Source organism: Myotis brandtii, unplaced genomic scaffold (genome assembly GCF_000412655.1).
Source record: "Myotis brandtii unplaced genomic scaffold, ASM41265v1 scaffold1875, whole genome shotgun sequence".
Lineage (NCBI taxonomy): Eukaryota > Metazoa > Chordata > Mammalia > Chiroptera > Vespertilionidae > Myotis > Myotis brandtii.
The window spans coordinates 17,123-34,286 of NW_005356961.1; the positions used below are offsets into that span (position 1 = coordinate 17,123).

Here is a 17,164-nt window from a genome sequence, read left to right on the forward strand (position 1 = left end):
TGCACAGGCTGGGGGCCCCCTGCTGCTGCCTTTCTTAGAAGCCAGTACCACAGAGCCCACTGCGGCTGCCTGCCTGCCAGAGCTGCTTGACAAGCTATTTCTGTAGAATGGGCCTGGGTGCGGAGGAGGCAGTGCTGTGGGCAGCTGCAGTAAACAGGAACTGAGATGGGAGTGAAGGGGTTAAATGGAGACTGGCCTGCCAGGCTCAGGGAGAGGGCTGAGCTGTTTCTGGGGAAGGGTCAATCAGCATTTCCTGAGCTACATGCTGGATGCAAGAAAACAGAGGAACGAGGGAGACCGTGGGACAGGGAAGGGAGTTGGGGGGAGAACCCCTTGAGGGTCCCCACATTTCCCTGCCACTGACCCCTTTGCCTTGGCAGTAAGGCTCTGCTGCCTCCTAGCTGTGTGGTACTGGACAAGACCCTTAAACTCTCTGGGCTGCAGTGTCCTCATCCATAGGTGGAGAGAGTAACTCCTCTTCCTCTCATGGGCGCTGTAAAGACTACAGGGGATGGTTTGCCAAACGTCTGAGGCATAGTAGGTGTTGAAGAGACGGGGCTCCGTTTGTCATGAGGAAGATGATGACGCCTTCAGGTAGCTAGCTACCCACAAGTCAGCTAGAATGTCACCGGAACCACTTATTAAGCCCTTCCTCATTTCTGTTGTACTTCCTCAGCCAGAGGAAAGCCCCAAACCCAGAGTCTAGGCTGCCCTACGTGTACGCAGGACTGGCACTCGACCTTTATGACGCCAAAGGGCCACGGACCCACCTTCTGTAATCGTACTGTAAATCTTTAGTAACCAAATTAATGTCAAATCAATAGTATAGGCTTCACATAACAGGGTCCTTAAATGTGGGCAAAGTATGACCTTCTCTACTTAGCAGTCACATGCAAAATATGACCTTTTCTCCTCAATCCTAAGATGCATTGATAGATGATATAATACATGTATTTAATCACAGCTGCAGGGGGGGAATGACCAAACTCACTGATTATAAGATGCACCCTAGTTTAGGGATTACTGTGGAAGAAAATATGCTCCCCAGGACCAAGGACACAAAGCAATAGTACCTCCCCAACAAGGGAGAGTAGAAGGATCTTTTCGATGATATGAGGTGGGAAAAATACCCAGAGTTGCCTAAGAACACAGGAAGTCATTGAGGAGGCTCTTGCCTGACTTTGCTAGTCCTGCCTTTGTCCTCCTGAAAGCCTTCCTCCTCCCAGAAGGTTGGCACAGGAGCTAGGGGCTGGGCTGGACTTCCCTGTGGGGGCCAAGGTGGGAGAAAGGGCCCAATGGACTTGCAGAGGTAGGGGAATTCAGAGAACTTGTTTTGATAGAAACCGAAACTCCCCCTCTTGCTGACGCTGCATTTGCGGGCAGTCCGCACCTGCTCTCCCCTCCCAGAGTCCAGCTGGAAGAGGGTTCCCCACTACCTCACCTCTGTCCCCAACCCAAACAGAACCCAGAAACCCTCGATACAGCACTGTAATTGGTTCCCTCAAAGCCTTTTTACATTCCAACTCATTCTATCCTCACCCCCAAAAACCTGACTTTACACAGGGGGGATACTGAGGTACAGAAATGTGGCACAGCTGGCCCAAGGTCACACATTTGGGAGGGTGAAGGGGAGGCCAGGCTCTCAAGGACGGACTTCAAGCACTGACACCCAAGATGACATTACCACCACTCCAATCCCGCTATCACCTTAACCACCTGACTCAGAGGCCAGGCCTGATTCTGTCTACCTCAGTTTCCCCACCAGCACAAGCAGGAATCAGCTGGAAAGGCCTGGGAGTGGGCAGAGATTACAAATATCAGGGGTTGTACCCCTCACTAAGGCCACAGATGTCAGCATGAACCTCACCTCCTCAGATCCCCCCTTCTGTCCCCTCTCTGAGCATACAGTCACCAGCCGAGAAATGTACATGCGCACACACACAGAGCCGGCAGATCCTGCCAAAGATGTTCCCCGAGGCCAAATTCCCTCACAACAACCCTCGCAACTACAGACAACTATCATATTCCACAAGCAGATGCCCTTGTCACCCAGATGCTGGACAAGATGCAAGGCTGTGCAAACTGAGGACCCTGACCCCTCCTTCCTAGCCTTTGCCAGGGGTTGGGGGGAGGGGAGAAGAGCCAATAGCACCAACGGACTTGCCTCAGCCTCCCTCCACTGCTGCAGAAGGTCTCTAAACCTCCTCAGGTTCCCTAAAATGTAGTCGAGTAGTTATGTGGAGAAGCAAGACAGGAAAGCCTGGACTATCTAAAGGAGCTTATGCACAGGGCCCTACCATTGGTTTTAGAGGCACCTGACAAGTGCCTCCCTAACAGGCTACTGCCTGCCTGCCTGCTGCCTGCTAAGAGAGCCCCAGCAAGTTCCGCTGAGAACAGAAAAGGAAGCTTGGTGTCTGCAGGAAATCTAAAAACAAACCACACAAATGTGTACACACAGCAGCACAGGGAGACAGGGACCTGGTTTGTTCCCACTTCCTCCTGGCCCAGTGGCAACCCCGGCCCCACTGAGGAGATGAGTCGGGGAAAAAGCCTCGCCTGCCTGTCAAGCAGCTGTGGTGCACACCTGGACAGTGGCTCCAACTACCTCAAAGACCAAAGACTCAGTGGGGAGACAGCGGAACCCTAGCCTCTCAATAGCCTGGTCTCTGGGATGCCTGCTCTTCTACTCAAGGACTCCCATGGCAAAGATGGAAAGATTGATGGAGGCAGGGCAAAGACCAATGGAAGCTGGCATGAAGACCTTCTCCTTCTGGCCTGGTTCTTCAACCTCAAACACCAATGGTCTGACACCTGCCTGTGTGACCTAGATAATAGGGCCCTGACTTTTTCTTGAGGTCCCAGTTTGCCCACTTATAAAACAGTCTACACTGATCTACGATCCATCTCTCCAATGCTGATGGCCCATGTTCCAACACAAAAAGGCCCAGAGGAGTGGGCCTGGCTAATGTTTCTGGGCCTCATTGCTGTAACCTCCCCCCCACCCCTATCTGCTTCTCCATGGCCCATGCAGACACACACACTGTGGCCTCCACTTTGCCCACAGAGGCCAGGGCCAGAGGTTTTGCTGAGTCAAAGCATATGCGGAGAAGGAAGGAGGAGAGATGCAGACTCACGTTTCCAGGAGGAGGTTATCTGAGCATAGCAGGGGCAGGGTGGACCACAGGATACCTCTGGAACTCAGGCTCCCACTTCCATTCCACCCAAGCCTTCGCTGATGCTCACAAGTCCCCAGTACGGGTGGTGGGAGAGAACTGGGCACAAGTAGTGGATAGTGGTTCACACTGGGGACACCCAGACCTCAGAGGCAAAACAGAGGGTAGAAAGCCACCTGCTTCAGGATTCCCAACAGTAGAGGGCCACAGGCTCTGCGTTGGAGGAAGTAAGGCCCAGAGAGATCAAGGAATACAGCTGAGGTCACCCAGCCAGTTGAGAGATAAACTAAAAAGCTAGGGCTTTCCTAGGGCCATGGAAAGAATGTGTCCTTTGGCACCTCTGGGTTCCCATGCCAGCTCTGCCTCTAATGACCTAAGCATGTCATTTCCCTTTCTTGAGCCTCAATCTTCCCAACTGTCTCATGGGGTAGTAATCCCAACTTTACAGATGAACCTGAAGAATCCAGCTTAATGCCTAGCAAAAAGTCAGGGTCAAGGAGTGACAGTGTCCCCTAGGTCTACAATCCCCCCTCCAACTCCCACCCTCAGTTATGTGCTCCTTCAACTGTTCAATGTGTGGTAGGAAGTTACAATCTGCAGCCTTCTCACCAGAGCCCAGAGCAATTGCCACCTGTCCCTGTCCAAGCTAGGCTGGAAGCAGAGAGGCAGCAGAAAGCCAGAGGGCAAAGTCTCCTTCCCACGCACAGGTCTGGTCTGCACAGGTCGCGTGCACTCTGCCCCAGGGAAAATTCCATATGAGGCCTAAAGACCCAGGGGCCATGTACTTCAGAGGACAGACCGCGGGGCTTCTGAGGTTTTATGGAAAAAAGCCAAGGGCAGCTCAGTCAGGGGAAATGTATAGCCATAGTGCTGATAAGGAAAGGCCTTCAACCTGCCATGGTCAGCGCTTCCTGTAAGCTCGGGCCTCTTACTGGAAGGCCCCAACAGGGGGAAGGGTCAGAGGATGTGTGGGGAAAACAGCTAAATGGACACATGTGCAAATATTGCTCTTCATATGGGTTACTGCACAAGCCAGGTTATCGCTAGCGCCAAGGTCTGCCTCAAAGACCGTTCAAGACCCAGCTGCCCAGCTGCATTCTCTGCCCTTCACTCCACCAGAAGCCCTGCTTACCCAGCAACCAGCCTGAGGTCTCAGAACAGGCCCCCAGCTATTCTTTCTTTGGTCCAATGACTCCAAACCTAAAATCTTTCTCTAGGAAACATCCCAGGGAGAACACAGACTTAAACCCCAGGGCTGGGAGGTTGGGATTTTCCAGCCCAGCAGAGGCCACTGCCCAAACCTCCTCTGTTTAGTAGAAAGGGGGAGGCGACCCCTGACCCCACCTAAACTTCTTTCTTTCACCCACTCAACAAACATCTGTGACTCTGAGGCACCACTGAGAATAGCATTCAGGCTTTATCAGTGCTACTGTTCCATGAGGGGCTACTATGCTCTCAGGCACTAAAGCGATTTACTGAAGTCATCTCATTTAACTGTTACTAGGTTGTAACAAGCTCAGGATAAAGAAAGCTGCTTGCCCAAGGTCACACGAACAATCAGTGGCACAGCCTGGAGTGGAGCCTGGGTCAGCCAGTCCAGCCCACCAGCAAGCACGGGGGAAGAGGGTGCATCCAGAAGGGATTGAAGGAGCCCTTCAGAATCAATACTACTTCACAGATGGGACAATGAAAGTTCCGAGTGAGGGCAGGACAAGAAGACAGGGCTTCTGACTACCAGCTCAAATCTCCTATCGAGGGCACTTTTATGGAAGATATAGGAACCCCAAAGTGAGAATGAGATCATACTCCCCGTTTCCCCTGGACACTATAGTGCACAGGACCTCATGACTGCTTGTTGGGCTTAAAGTGGAGAGTAAATGGTATTAAGGAATTATTAATTTTGTTAGGTACGATAATGGCATTTTGGTTATGTTGAGAGAGAGGGTGAAGAGGTGGAGAGGGAGAGAGGGAGAGAGGGAGGGAGGAAGAGGGGGAGGGAGAGAGAGAGAGAGAGAGAGAGAGAGAGAGAGAAACCGGGACTTTATCTGTCAGAGAAATATACAGAAATATTTATGAATGAAATAACCCAATGTTGGGGTTTTACTTTAAAAATACTCATTTCAGCCCTGGCTGGTGTGGCTGACTTGGTTGAGCATTGTCCCATGCACTGAAAGGTCACCAGTTCAATTCCCAATCAGGGTGCACGCCCAGGTTGCCGGCTAGATTCCCAGTAGGGGGTGTGCAGGAGGCAGCCAATCAATATTTCTCTCTCACATTGATGCTTTTCTCTCTCTCTCCCTTTCTTCCTCTCTAAAATAAATAAAAACTTATTACAAAAAATACTCGTTTCACCTTGGCCAGTGTTCTCAGTGGTTAGATCATCAACCCTTACACCAAAGGGTCACAGGCTGGATTCCAGTCAAGGGCATATAACCTGGATTGTGGATTTGCCCCGGTCCTGGGAGTGTGTGGGAGGCAACCTGTTGATTTGTCTCTCTCGCATCCATGTTTTTCTTTCTCTCTCTCTCCCTCCCTTCCACTCTCTCTGAAAAAGCAATGGAAAAAATATCCTCAGGTGAAGATTAACAACAACAAAAAATACTTGTTTCAGCTCTGGCCTGGTAGCTCAGTTGGTTAGAGCGTCATCCCAATATGCCAAGTTTCAGGTTTAATCCCCGGTCAGGGCACATACAAGAATCAACCAACGAATCTATAAATAAGTGGAAAAACAAATTAATGTTTCCCTCTCTCTCTCTCTCTCAATCAATCAATCAAAAAAATTTTTTAAAAGAGTTACAAAAAATACTCATTTTAGGAGAGTAAGAAAGAGTGGGCAGGGTAGTGATGAAACGGGGCTGGCCATGTGTTGATGCGTATTTGAAGGTGAATGATGGGTACATGAGGGTTTACTATTGTCTCTACTTTTGTGTAAGTTAAAAAAAAAGTCTATGATCCCAAGGTGAGAGTAGTATGCTGTGGTTAAGAGCCCTCAGACGAACCTTTAGCCCTAAGACTAACTTACCATGTACTATCTGACCCTGGGCAAGCCACTCTCCATCTCTGAGCTGCTTTTCTCATCTGACAAATGGAAGCAATGGTCCCGACACTTACCCAGCTTAGGGAAGAACTGCAAGAGTTTCCTGTAGTGCCTGGCAGAGCAATCTGTCCCTAACGTTATTTTCCTTGTCACTATTGTTGCTGCTATTACTCTCACACCACCACACTGCCTCATGACGAAGAACTAGAGGCCAGATACTAACTTGAGACTGGGGCCTGGAGTCCGTAAAAGACCAGTTAACTCTGTCCCGAACCGTTTCAGGGGTTACTCCTGACAACTGGGACACTCAGGGGCAGCCCTAGGCCCTTGAAGGCTGAGGCAGAGACTCACCTACAGCCCGGAAGAGACAGGCGCCGTCCTCCTTCATTTGCTTGATGATGAAGCCCTTCTTGTCTCGCAGGGCCTTTTCAAACCAGTGTTCCTGCTGCAGGGAAGAGGTGTGGGGGTCAGCAACAGGAAAGGCCTGCACCCCCTCCCCAGAGCTCTGCCCTCGAGCTCCTGAGGGGCCCAGCTGATTGGCTGAGAGGACACTGGACAGGGTCAAGTTCTCAGCCCTGTTTGACCATTCCATGCATGTGGAGCAGGAGGAGACCCTTTCTTTTAAGGAGCCAGGCATTGTGTGAGCAGAAGACTTGCTCCCAGAGGAGCCCCAGCTACATTCTGCCTCCTGCTGACCATGCTGGGAATCCAATGCTGGACCTTCCCACAGGCAGCCAGAGGCCCAGGGCTGGCAAGAATGGGGAACTGGAGGGAGGAAGCTGGCTCTGCCTCAAGTAGTTTCACCTGGGGACCCTCTAGCCCAGTGGTCGGCAAACTCATTAGTCAACAGAGCCAAATATCAACAGTACAACGATTGAAATTTCTTTTGAGAGCCAAATTTTTTAAACTTAAACTATATAGGTAGGTACATTGTTATTAACTTAATTAGGGTACTCCTAAGCTGGCCTTTGCTAAAAACATCCTCAATCTGATTGCTATCTTTTGTCACCCGCACGCGATTTGCGGACGTGACTAGCACTAACCACTGCACAATGAGACTGCTGACTGACTGGCTCACTCAACTCCTGCATGTATCCCGTGGCCGCCTGCGCCGCGTATCCCGTCGCCCGACTAACCGACACCCTCCACTTCTAACGCCACTTCTTCAAAATAGACTCGCCCAGGCTGAAAACCGACTTCTGCGCATGGGCCACGAAGTTTCAATCGCACTGTACGTGCGCGCCTGCACGTGGAATTTTGTGGAAGAGCCACACTCAAGGGGCCAAAGAGCCACATGTGGCTCGCGAGCCGCGGTTTGCCGACCACTGCTCTAGCCACTCTAGGGGAGGAGAGATGTTGAGAAGGGAATGATTGGTAAGATCTTGAATCTCACATATAGTTAGGGATTGCCAAGATCTTGTATAAGGCAAAATGTATGAAAATATGATTTTACTTGTGGGTGAACACATTTAGCATATATGTATATGCATATGTATACAAACACATATGCATACAAAGTTGGGAAGGCTATGTAACAAAATATTATCCCTAAGTGTTGGCATTGCAGGTGACTTTACTTCACCTCCTTCTTTCTAAGAGATACGCAATCACTCATCCAAAATTCCCTAACTCAAAAAGCTTTGAAAACCAAAAGACTTCATCTAACTTATTTGGCATCATTACCTGACCTGAGCTGAGGAGAATCCATTTACTCCACTTGGAGATGAATATTCAAACATTTCCATGCAGAAACATTCGGGTGTTTGATTACGAGGTCTGCCATAGACCCCACTGGAGGTGTTACAGAAACAGCATACACACCAGGTGAGTTCTCTAAATTCTGAAAATTTTCTCAATTTCCAAAGCACATTTGGCCCCAAAGGTTCAGATTAAGTGAACTTGTACAAATATGTTTTTTTAAAAAATAATGCAAAGATGAGTAGACAGAATACAGAGCATTACTAGAGCAGTGAAACTACTCTGTGTACTACCACAGTGGATACATTTGTCCAAACCTCTAGAACAGGGGTCCTCAAACTTTTTAAACAGGGGGCCAGTTCACTGTCCCTCAGACCGTTGGAGGGCCGGACTATAGTTTAAAAAAAAACTATGAACAAATTCCTATGCACACTGCACATGTCTTATTTTGAAGTAAAAAAACAAAACGGGAACAAATACAATATTTGTATTTGCATGTGGCCCGAGGGCAGTAGTTTGAGGACCCCTGCTCTAGAATGTAACCAAGGGTGAGCCCAATGTAAACATTTGGAAGTTGTTTACAAAAAATGGCCCAGGGCTGCCAGAAGCCAGGACTTTGGGTGAGTGTGATGTGTCAATGTAGATACATCAATCAATTATAATAAATGTATCATTTTGATAGGGCATGTTGATAGTCGGGAGGCTATGTATATGCGGGGACAGGAAGTATATGGAAGCTCCCTGTACCTTCTGCTCAATTTTGCTGTCAATCTAAAAGTGCTCTAAAAAATGAAGTCTATTTAAAAAAAGTAGAATGTCCACGTGTCACTTCAAACATATTTTCCATTTCAAAACCAAACAAACTAAAAGCAACACCTTTCCCAGGCCTCTCACGCCCTCTGCTGGCCATCAGGAGAAGCCAGCCTGATCCAGTATCAGGACTAGGGACCAAAAATCCCAAGCCTGCTCCTTGGGGATATCACCCTACTTAGGGATTTATAGGATCCAGGCAATTGCCAACCAGAGGGGATCACTTCTCTGCAGGCCTTTTCCCCCTCCAGCTCAAGTGAGAGAAATTCCTGGCAAAATAGGAAGCACAAGGTTTGGAGGCCAAAAGCTCTGGGTTCCAACCCCAGCTCTGTCTCTCACTCGCAGCAGGATTTTGGGTAAGCTACCTGAACACTCCAACCTCAGTTTCCTATCAAATGGGGATTATGGGATATACCTGAAAGAACTGTCAAGACGATCAGAGGAGCTTCAGAGCCAGAAAAGGCTTTGTAAATATTGTACCATATACTGGGGAGGTGGTCACCAGTCAGAGAAGAAGGTGTGAGACCAACACAGACAGAGATAATGTACAACTGAGAGACCCTCAGAAAGTCCCAGGTGAGTGGCTGGACAGGAGGGGATGAAGAGGGGGCGACAAGGGAATACCCAGCAGCCCCACAACCAGGGCCCACACCCCGGGAAGGTATGGCTGGCTGGCTTTCCAGAGATGACAAAGGCACTGGGAAGCCCTTAATGGGCTTCCATGGGAAGCACAAAGACTCTTGTTTGTGCACAACATTCCAGCAGTCCAGGTGCCCCTCCTGCCCCAGAGGCTATGGACTAGCACACCCCAACCAGTCCCCCAAATCCATCCCTGCCCCATGGGGTCAGCCATCTCCCAGCTGGGGGTCTCCAGCAGAGCAGCTGCAACTATAGCTACAGCCTGAGACTGGACTGGACAGAAGTTCTAAAAAAGAAAGGCACCCAGCAACCGCCTGCCCTAAGTGTGTGGGGAAAGGAGATCAAAGGGGATGAGAAGGCCTCCTATTTATTTATCCAGTAAAGGGTTACCAGGCAGCTGCTAAGTCAGACCTTGGGCTGGCAAGGAGGCCAGAGAAATGAATCAGACTTGCTCTCTACCGTCCATCAGCTCACAAACTGCGTAAGGGGCAGGGAAACAGGCAGTGACTACACACAAGTGTGAGCAGGGCTGTGAAAGAGATGAACACAGGGATGCTGGAGAACATGGAGGAAGCGACCTGGCCAGTCATTAAGGCTGGCACCCGAGAGGAGGTTCCACCTGAGCAAAGGATTAAAACACCAAGACCTCCAGAAAAGCTTGTGAATTGGATAAGAAATTACTTCTGCCACAAAGCACCAGGGAGGCCACAGGCCAGCAATGAGTTCAGCCGAGCTCAAGTCCTGGGTAGGGCTATGAAGGTAAGCGGGGCAGGGCCAGGAAGAAAGATGAACTCATATTAGCCAAATGCCTGCCTCATGCCAGGTGCCAGATGCAAAAGGTGACCTCTTAATTGTACCACAGCCCAGATGGCAGGAAGCATTATCCTCATTTTATGAAGGCAGAAAAGAGCTGGGGTTTGGGCACCAACAAGGCCTAGTATAGAAGCAACAGGGGAGGCCTCATGAGCCATAGCATGGAGACAAACTTAGCAGGCCATGCTGGGGAAAGCCTGCTTTATCCCTAAACATGAAGGAGGCCTGAGCATTCCCTTTGCACAAGCAGGGCTTTAGTCCTAGGCAGCCAGTGTGGCATCTGTGCCTGGATGTGGAGGCCTAGCCACTAACCACCCACTGGCTTTGGCACCAGCAGCCTTAAGATCCTGGGCTCTGGCTGAAACCCCTTTCTCTCTCTCTCTGTGGGGAGAGAAAATAGGGAGATCCTGGTCCTGAGTTCTAGAAAGAGTTTATACAGTCCCAGGAGCTCATAGCAAAGTCTGTGTCTTATCCCAGCTGGACAGGAGCCTCCAAAAAAGGTGCCAACTTGGAAGTTGCTTAGGAAAATGGCCCGGAAAGGACAGGCTGGTGGGAGTGAGGGGCAGAGGGTGGGGGCTGGCCCAGCCATAGAGAAGTTTACACTACATTAATGTCCTGGCCCAAGGAAGTCAAGTCCAGACCCTCAATCTTGCAAGCCCACTAATAAGCCTGTGGGCAAGTCCATCCACATCTCTGAGCCTCCACAAAGGGGCTGGGCAAAACCCTCTGACAACAGGGGATCCCAGGTGTAAGACTCTGCAACCTACTGCTACAAAGACCCAAGAAAAGTTGCAAAAGACTGTGGGACCCAACTGACTTAGGTTCCGATCCAGCTCCAATTATTAGCCATGTGATGACCTGCTCTGAGCCAGTTTTCCAATCTGTGAAATGGGATAACAAGTCTCCCAATAACAGAGATACTGAGAAGACTCAAATATTACAGGATTCTGTCCAGTAGGAGAGCACTGAATTCGTTCCTATCCCCTCCCTGGAAGGGAAACAAGAACACCCCTGTAGTAGGCTGAATTAAGAGTCGCCCAAACATATCAGTCCCTAATCCCTGGAACCTGTAAATGTCACTTTATAAGGAAAAAGGGTATTTGCAGGTATAATTAAGTTAACGATCGTGAGATGCAGAGATGGGACCTAAATGCAATCACAAATGGCCTTAGAACAGTAGAGCAGTGATGGCGAACCTATGACACGCATGTCAGAGGTGACAAGCAAACTCATTTTTTTGGTTGATTTTTCTTTGTTAAATGGAGTTTATATATATAAAATAAATATCAAAAATATAAATCTTTCTTTTACTATGGTTGCAAATATCAAAAAATTTCTCTATGTGACACGGCACCAGAGTTAAGTTAGGGTTTTTCAAAATGCTGACACGCCGAGCTCAAAAGGTTCGCCATGTAGAGGAAGATCTGATACAGACAGAAGAGGAGACCACATACACAGAGAAGATGATGTGAAGACAGGTGGAGATCAGAGTGATGCGTTCACAAACCAAGGAATGTCAGTAGCCCCCAGAACCTGCAAAAGGACTGGGTTCTCCTCTAAAGCCTCTGAAAAGAGTACAACCCTGACAACACCTTGATTTTGGACCAGTGAAACTGACCTTGGACTGCTGGCCTCCAGAACTGTGAGAGAATATGTGTCTGTTGTTTTAAACCATCTAGTTTGTGGTAATTTGTCACAGCAGCCACAGGAAAATAATACAACCCCCTGGTAGCACTCCTGTAAGCTGTGAGGCAATGTCATATGGCTATCAGCTAGCAGGATCCAGCAGTACCCACCTCCCAGGGGGAGGGTTAGAATTAAAGCAGCAGGGGCCTGGACTCCCCCCCACAGACTGGGAAGCTGCTGACCCTACTCATCAATAAATGAGCTGTCACTGAAGGGGACAGGGAGCAGGAGAAGATGTTAGCAGCAGTGACTGCTTATGGACAGTTGTCTTCCCAGAGCCCATGGCAAAGAGGTGTTCAGTATTCTGGGCTTCACAGCTCTGCCCCAGCAAGCCTGGTGTCAAGACCATCCCTCTCTCCCCCAAAACACCCAGGAACACTGGCTCAGCTCCATGTGGAAAACACAAGCAACCCATCGAACGAGAAACACAGATGCACTGCTCTCTAAGGACCAACACAAGCTCTCCAGGGATAGGAAAGAGCAAGGCCCTAAAACCTAACGCCAGAGGCAGGGAAAGGGATTTTAAAAATGAAGATTCTATCATTATGCAACAAAAAGAAATGAAGCACTGTTCCATGCTACAACACAGATGAGCCTATACTGAGTGAAAGAAGCAGTCACAAAGGACTGCATATTATATGATTCCATTTCTATGAACCGTCCAGAAGAGACAAATCAATCAACACAAAAAGTAGATTAGTGGCTGCCAGGCCGTTGTGGTCAGTGATTGAGCGTCAACCTATGCACCTGGAGGGGAGGTGCACCAGTTCGATTCCCAGTCAGGGCACATGCCCTGGTTGGGGCTCCATCCCCAGCAGGGGGCGTGCAGGAGGCAGCCAATGTAGATGTTTCTTGTCGATGTTTCTATCTGTCTCTCCCTTCCTCTCTCTCTAAAAATCAATAAAAACATATTTACAAAAAAGTAGATTAATGGTTGCTAGGGGCTGGGAGCAGGGGAGGGGACTGGGAGATGATGATGATGATGACCAAGAGCTTCGTTTTGAGGTGATGAAACTGTTCTAAACTTGATTGATCCTACTTATGGATGCACAACTCTGTGAGTACACTAAAAACCACTTTCAATTGATGAATTGCATGGTATGTGAATTATGTCTCAATAAAGCTGTAAAAATTAACAACAACAACAACAACAACAACGACCTAAGAACCTATAGGCCAGGGAGAAGGAAGTGCAACACTACATGAAACTTTGCAGCATACCCCCACCAAAAACTAAGAGGCCCCACTCAAAACTTTCTTTTCGCAATGGGTTGGGGGAGTAGGGAACAGGGAATTAAAGAAGACATTACGACTAGCTTCAGAACACTGAGTCCAATCTCTCTCCTCACCACTACCTATTTTATGGATAGAGAAACTGAGACCCCAAAAAAGAGAACTGCCCAAAGATACAGGACTCAAACCCAGACCACCAAACAGGGACCACTTTCTGCTATACTCTGCCTCCCTACTAGAGGAGTCGGCAGGTTACAAAGGCTCCTAGGAAGAACCCAAGTGCAAGATCCTGGGGAAACTGCAAGAGAAGCATCAGCCAAGGTCTGAGGTGGGTCAGCCAGGTACTCACACACTCAATCACTGGGCATGGGTGGACTTTTGCAAAAAAAAAAAAAAAGAGGCAGCTGAGAGTTTGCCCAAAGCTATCAAGTAGCTATGCAGACGACCCTGGGCCTGCCCAGTTCAAAAGGCCCAATTCTTTCCACACACAGCCTTACCTCCACACCATCCAATAGGCCCCCTGACAGGCAACCCCGAGTTTATTCACCACAGCACAGGTGACCAAAAAAACAAACCCTGAGCCTCACACCAAATAGGCTGCTTGTCCTGCCCACCAACCTTGCATGATGAGGAAGAAACACAGGGGCAGGGGAGAGACAGGGAGAAACCCAGTTCTTTCTCAAAAGACACCCACCATTTTCTGTCACCTCCAAGTCCAGAGGGCTTTGGTGTGAGCTCTCTAAAATCCCAAACCTAAATGACACCCACCAGCTCCTTACCTGACCAATAGGGAAAGAGGCCCACAGAGCAGGGGCTTTGCTGGTCAGCCCCAGCAGAGCCTGAATGGGAACCCAGGCACCCTGCCTATCCTGCCAGCCCCAGCCTCTCCCACCACCTTGGTGTGCATGCCCCATTCTCAGAATGCTCTGTGGGGTCCTCAAGCTGAGGACGCTCTGAAGCCATTCTTTTCATGCAGTAGACTCTCAGTAAGGCGGCCGTGCCTGGGAAAGGAAACCCCTGACCCTAAGTTGCCAAAGGGGTTCCTAAAGGCAACAGAGGTACAGTCACAGCATCGGGACAAACAGGAAGTCTGAGTAGCCAGAACAAGGACCAGATTCACCATGTGGGCTCCCTCTCCACAACTCCCCTTTCCAAGGGCTCTAATTGGCCTCCAGGATACAAATGCCCCAGTGACAGTTCAGGACCAAGACTGGGGTAGCAGGAAGACAGTCCCCCTCTTACGTCCCCGGAGGGTCCCAACTTGGACCAGGTGTGGCAGGGAGAAGCATCTTCCTCCTTTTATCCCAAGAAGTGCGAGGAGAGGAAGCTTTTCCTCTAGCTGGGAAGGGAAGATATCCTGCAACCACAGAGCTTTACTCCCAAGTTCTTATGGGGACAAGTATAACGGAGGAACTCCCAGTCTACGAGATGCAAAGGGGGTGTAAGGAGATGTCATTCTAGTCACCATGGCAACATGTGACATTCTTCCTCTCTGTCCCTGGGACCAGGGATGTCTCTCTCCCTGTGAAGGAGGAAAGGCAGACTTGACCCCAAACCAGGGAGAGAAGAAACAACTCTTGGTCCTGACTCAGTGGATCCAGAGATAATTTATCCTGCTTGGAGTAGTAATGGGTGGAAAGGCAACAAGGAAGGGGACTCAAGACAAGGCCCAGGCCCCTGCGAAGCACAGAAAGATTTATTTGAGCCAAGGGGGACAGGGATATGGGTGGAGAATTTCCCTGGAGTGGGGATGTCCCAGACCTCTTCCCCGTCGCTGGGAAGAAAAAAAGCTTGTTGAAAGCAATTCAAGAAGCTCAGAATATTTCCCTGATGCTGGAAATGAGAAGCAAGCAGAGCTGGGTCAGGCTGCGTCTCTGAATATCTGCTAGTCCTTGAGGGGAGGCCTCAGTCCCCTGCCCCCAGTAACTGACATCCTTCTGAGAGAAAGTAAGGAGACCTTCCTGGCCTGAAGCTAAGAGCACCTAGGTACTTCTGTGCAGTGAGGAAAGCCTTAGGCCACACAGGGAGGACCTCATGTCCTTCTCCCTGGTGATAAAAGATTGCTTGGTTGTAGGAGGCTTCACACCCATGGCAGGGTAGGGCCTAGACCACTCCCTGAAGTGAAGGAGCTCTTGTCCCTAAGGGGAAGCTTAGGTCCCTGGGAGGAGGCTCAGATTCTTTTCCTCAGAATCCCACCACACCTATGTCCCCAAGGGGAGAGGGCAGTTCTTAGGACTTAGTTCACAGACAGGAAATCTCATGCCCCTAAAAGGCCGCTATGACTCAGGTTTATGTGTGCTGTCTGAAGTGAGGTAACAGTCAATACTATCAGGGTAGGCCCAGGTCTCAGGTCCTAAGGCGGGGGAGGTGTCTCATGTACATGCGGACAAGTTCAAATTCTTGTGCAGGGATGGGAGACTCAGGACCATATTCCCCAGGAACTCTGTACCTATGCCCCCAAGGGAAGGATCTCAGGAATTAATTCTGGTGGTAGGTTCTATGCCTGAGCTCAGATCTCATCTGTAGAGACAAAGCAGTCACTGGGGTAAGTAAGGGCCTCTTGCCCTTGAGAGAAAGCTCAAGTGTCCTTAGCACAGTGGGTCTCAGGCCCCTGAAGGCAGGCTTAGGTCTGTGGGAAGGCCTCAGACTCCATCTCTGGGACTCCATGCTGCCTAGATCTCAGGATTGAGTTCCCAAGGCAGAAATCTTAACATCCCTGACACTAGGGGGAGAGGGGGTACTTAGATCTCTATTACAGGGGGGAGGGGGCTATTACGTCCCCAAGATGTGTTTTAGTCCTTCCTAACTGGGTAGAAGGAGCCCATAGACCTGTGTGTGTGTGGACGGGGGTGGTGGCGTCTCAGGCCCCCCAAGAAAATCACTCAGATACCAGGCCCTGAGAAGAAAGGTCCCCTAAAGAATTCACTTTGCCTGGGATCTCTGAGGGGTGATATCTGAAGAGGCCTCACACCCAGTCTCTGAAAGCCTGACTCCTTAAGCAGGGGGAATCTTAGGCTCCAGTATCCAAAACAGTGAGTCTCATTTTCTTGAAAAAAGCCTCAGGCCTGGTGGGGGTGGGGGAGAGGGGCCAAAGGTCTATCACTTAAAAGAAGTTTTATCTCCTGGAGAGAGATTCAGACTCTTGTGCCCAAGGAGGTCTCAGATACTGAGAGGAAGCACAGACCCTTGTCAATTAAGAGAACGAGTCTCCTGTACCCCAGCAGAGTTTCTGGTCCCTGGCTATTGGTTTTGGCTCTTGTCCCCAAGGGGAAGGGAATCTTATCTTCCCAAGAAAAGTCATATCCCTGGAGAAAAGCTCAGAAGATCCCTCACACTAAAGGGGATGCATATGTGTGTCTCAGGGCCTTGATTTTAGAAAAGTCTCAGGCCGTTGAAGGCAGTCTTAGGACCCCTGAAGAAATGTCAGACCCCACTGCTGAGGGTCCTGTGCTGTGTCCCCCTGAGAAGGAAAGGGGGGGTTGTCCTATACAGAATGTCTCACATCCCTGAAAGGGTTTAGATATCTTGGGATCACTCAAACATCTGAGGTGTCAACCTTACTTGTGTCTCAGTGAAAAACAAATCTCACGCCACCAAACACAGACCAAGGTCCCTTGGAGAGTCATGAGACTCCCCTCCCGGGAGGCATTTCATCCTGCCTCTGTCTCCTGGGGAGTTCCCACCTACTGGCCTTACAAAATGAGGTCCCAGGACCCAAAAGAGACCACAAACACCATCTTTAAGTCCTTCGTCTTATCTCGGGCCTCTAACCTCAAGACCTTGGGGAAAAGGGGCAGGTAAACATGGTGTCTCATGCCCCTACCACCAGAGAAAAACAATGACAGGCTCAGGGAGGTGACGTGCAAGTCCCCTGGGTCCCTACTCAGCCTGGGCATACCATCCACCATACCCGCTCACCTGTCATTCCCAGCCCCTACCTGCTCAACAGTGGCAGGGTCCATGGCCTCGATGCGCGCTGCAGCCGCTTCATACTCATCCTCACTGTTGTAACCTGCGCCGACGTCCTCACGCTCCGGACTGGCCCCGCCAACCGTCCCAACCCCGGGGGCTGGAC

General features: G+C 49.8%; 1 protein-coding gene across 3 annotated transcripts in view; it reads right to left on the reverse strand.

Moving 5' to 3' along the window:
- Nucleotides 1–17,158, reverse strand: part of OTUD5 (OTU deubiquitinase 5) — a 26,252-nt gene extending 9,094 nt beyond the window's left edge. For 2 of the 3 annotated variants that reach the window (XM_005864516.2, XM_014538241.1), the window contains exons 1-2: nucleotides 17,028–17,158; nucleotides 6,562–6,655 (exon numbers count right to left, since the gene is read on the reverse strand). In XM_005864516.2, coding sequence (XP_005864578.1) covers nucleotides 6,562–6,655; nucleotides 17,028–17,051 — 118 coding nt within the window. In that variant the 5' untranslated portion in view covers nucleotides 17,052–17,158. The remainder of the gene's footprint in view (nucleotides 1–6,561; nucleotides 6,656–17,027) is intronic. The other variant, XM_014538240.1, reaches the window with a different exon arrangement.
- Between the last annotated feature and the right edge of the window lie 6 nt (nucleotides 17,159–17,164).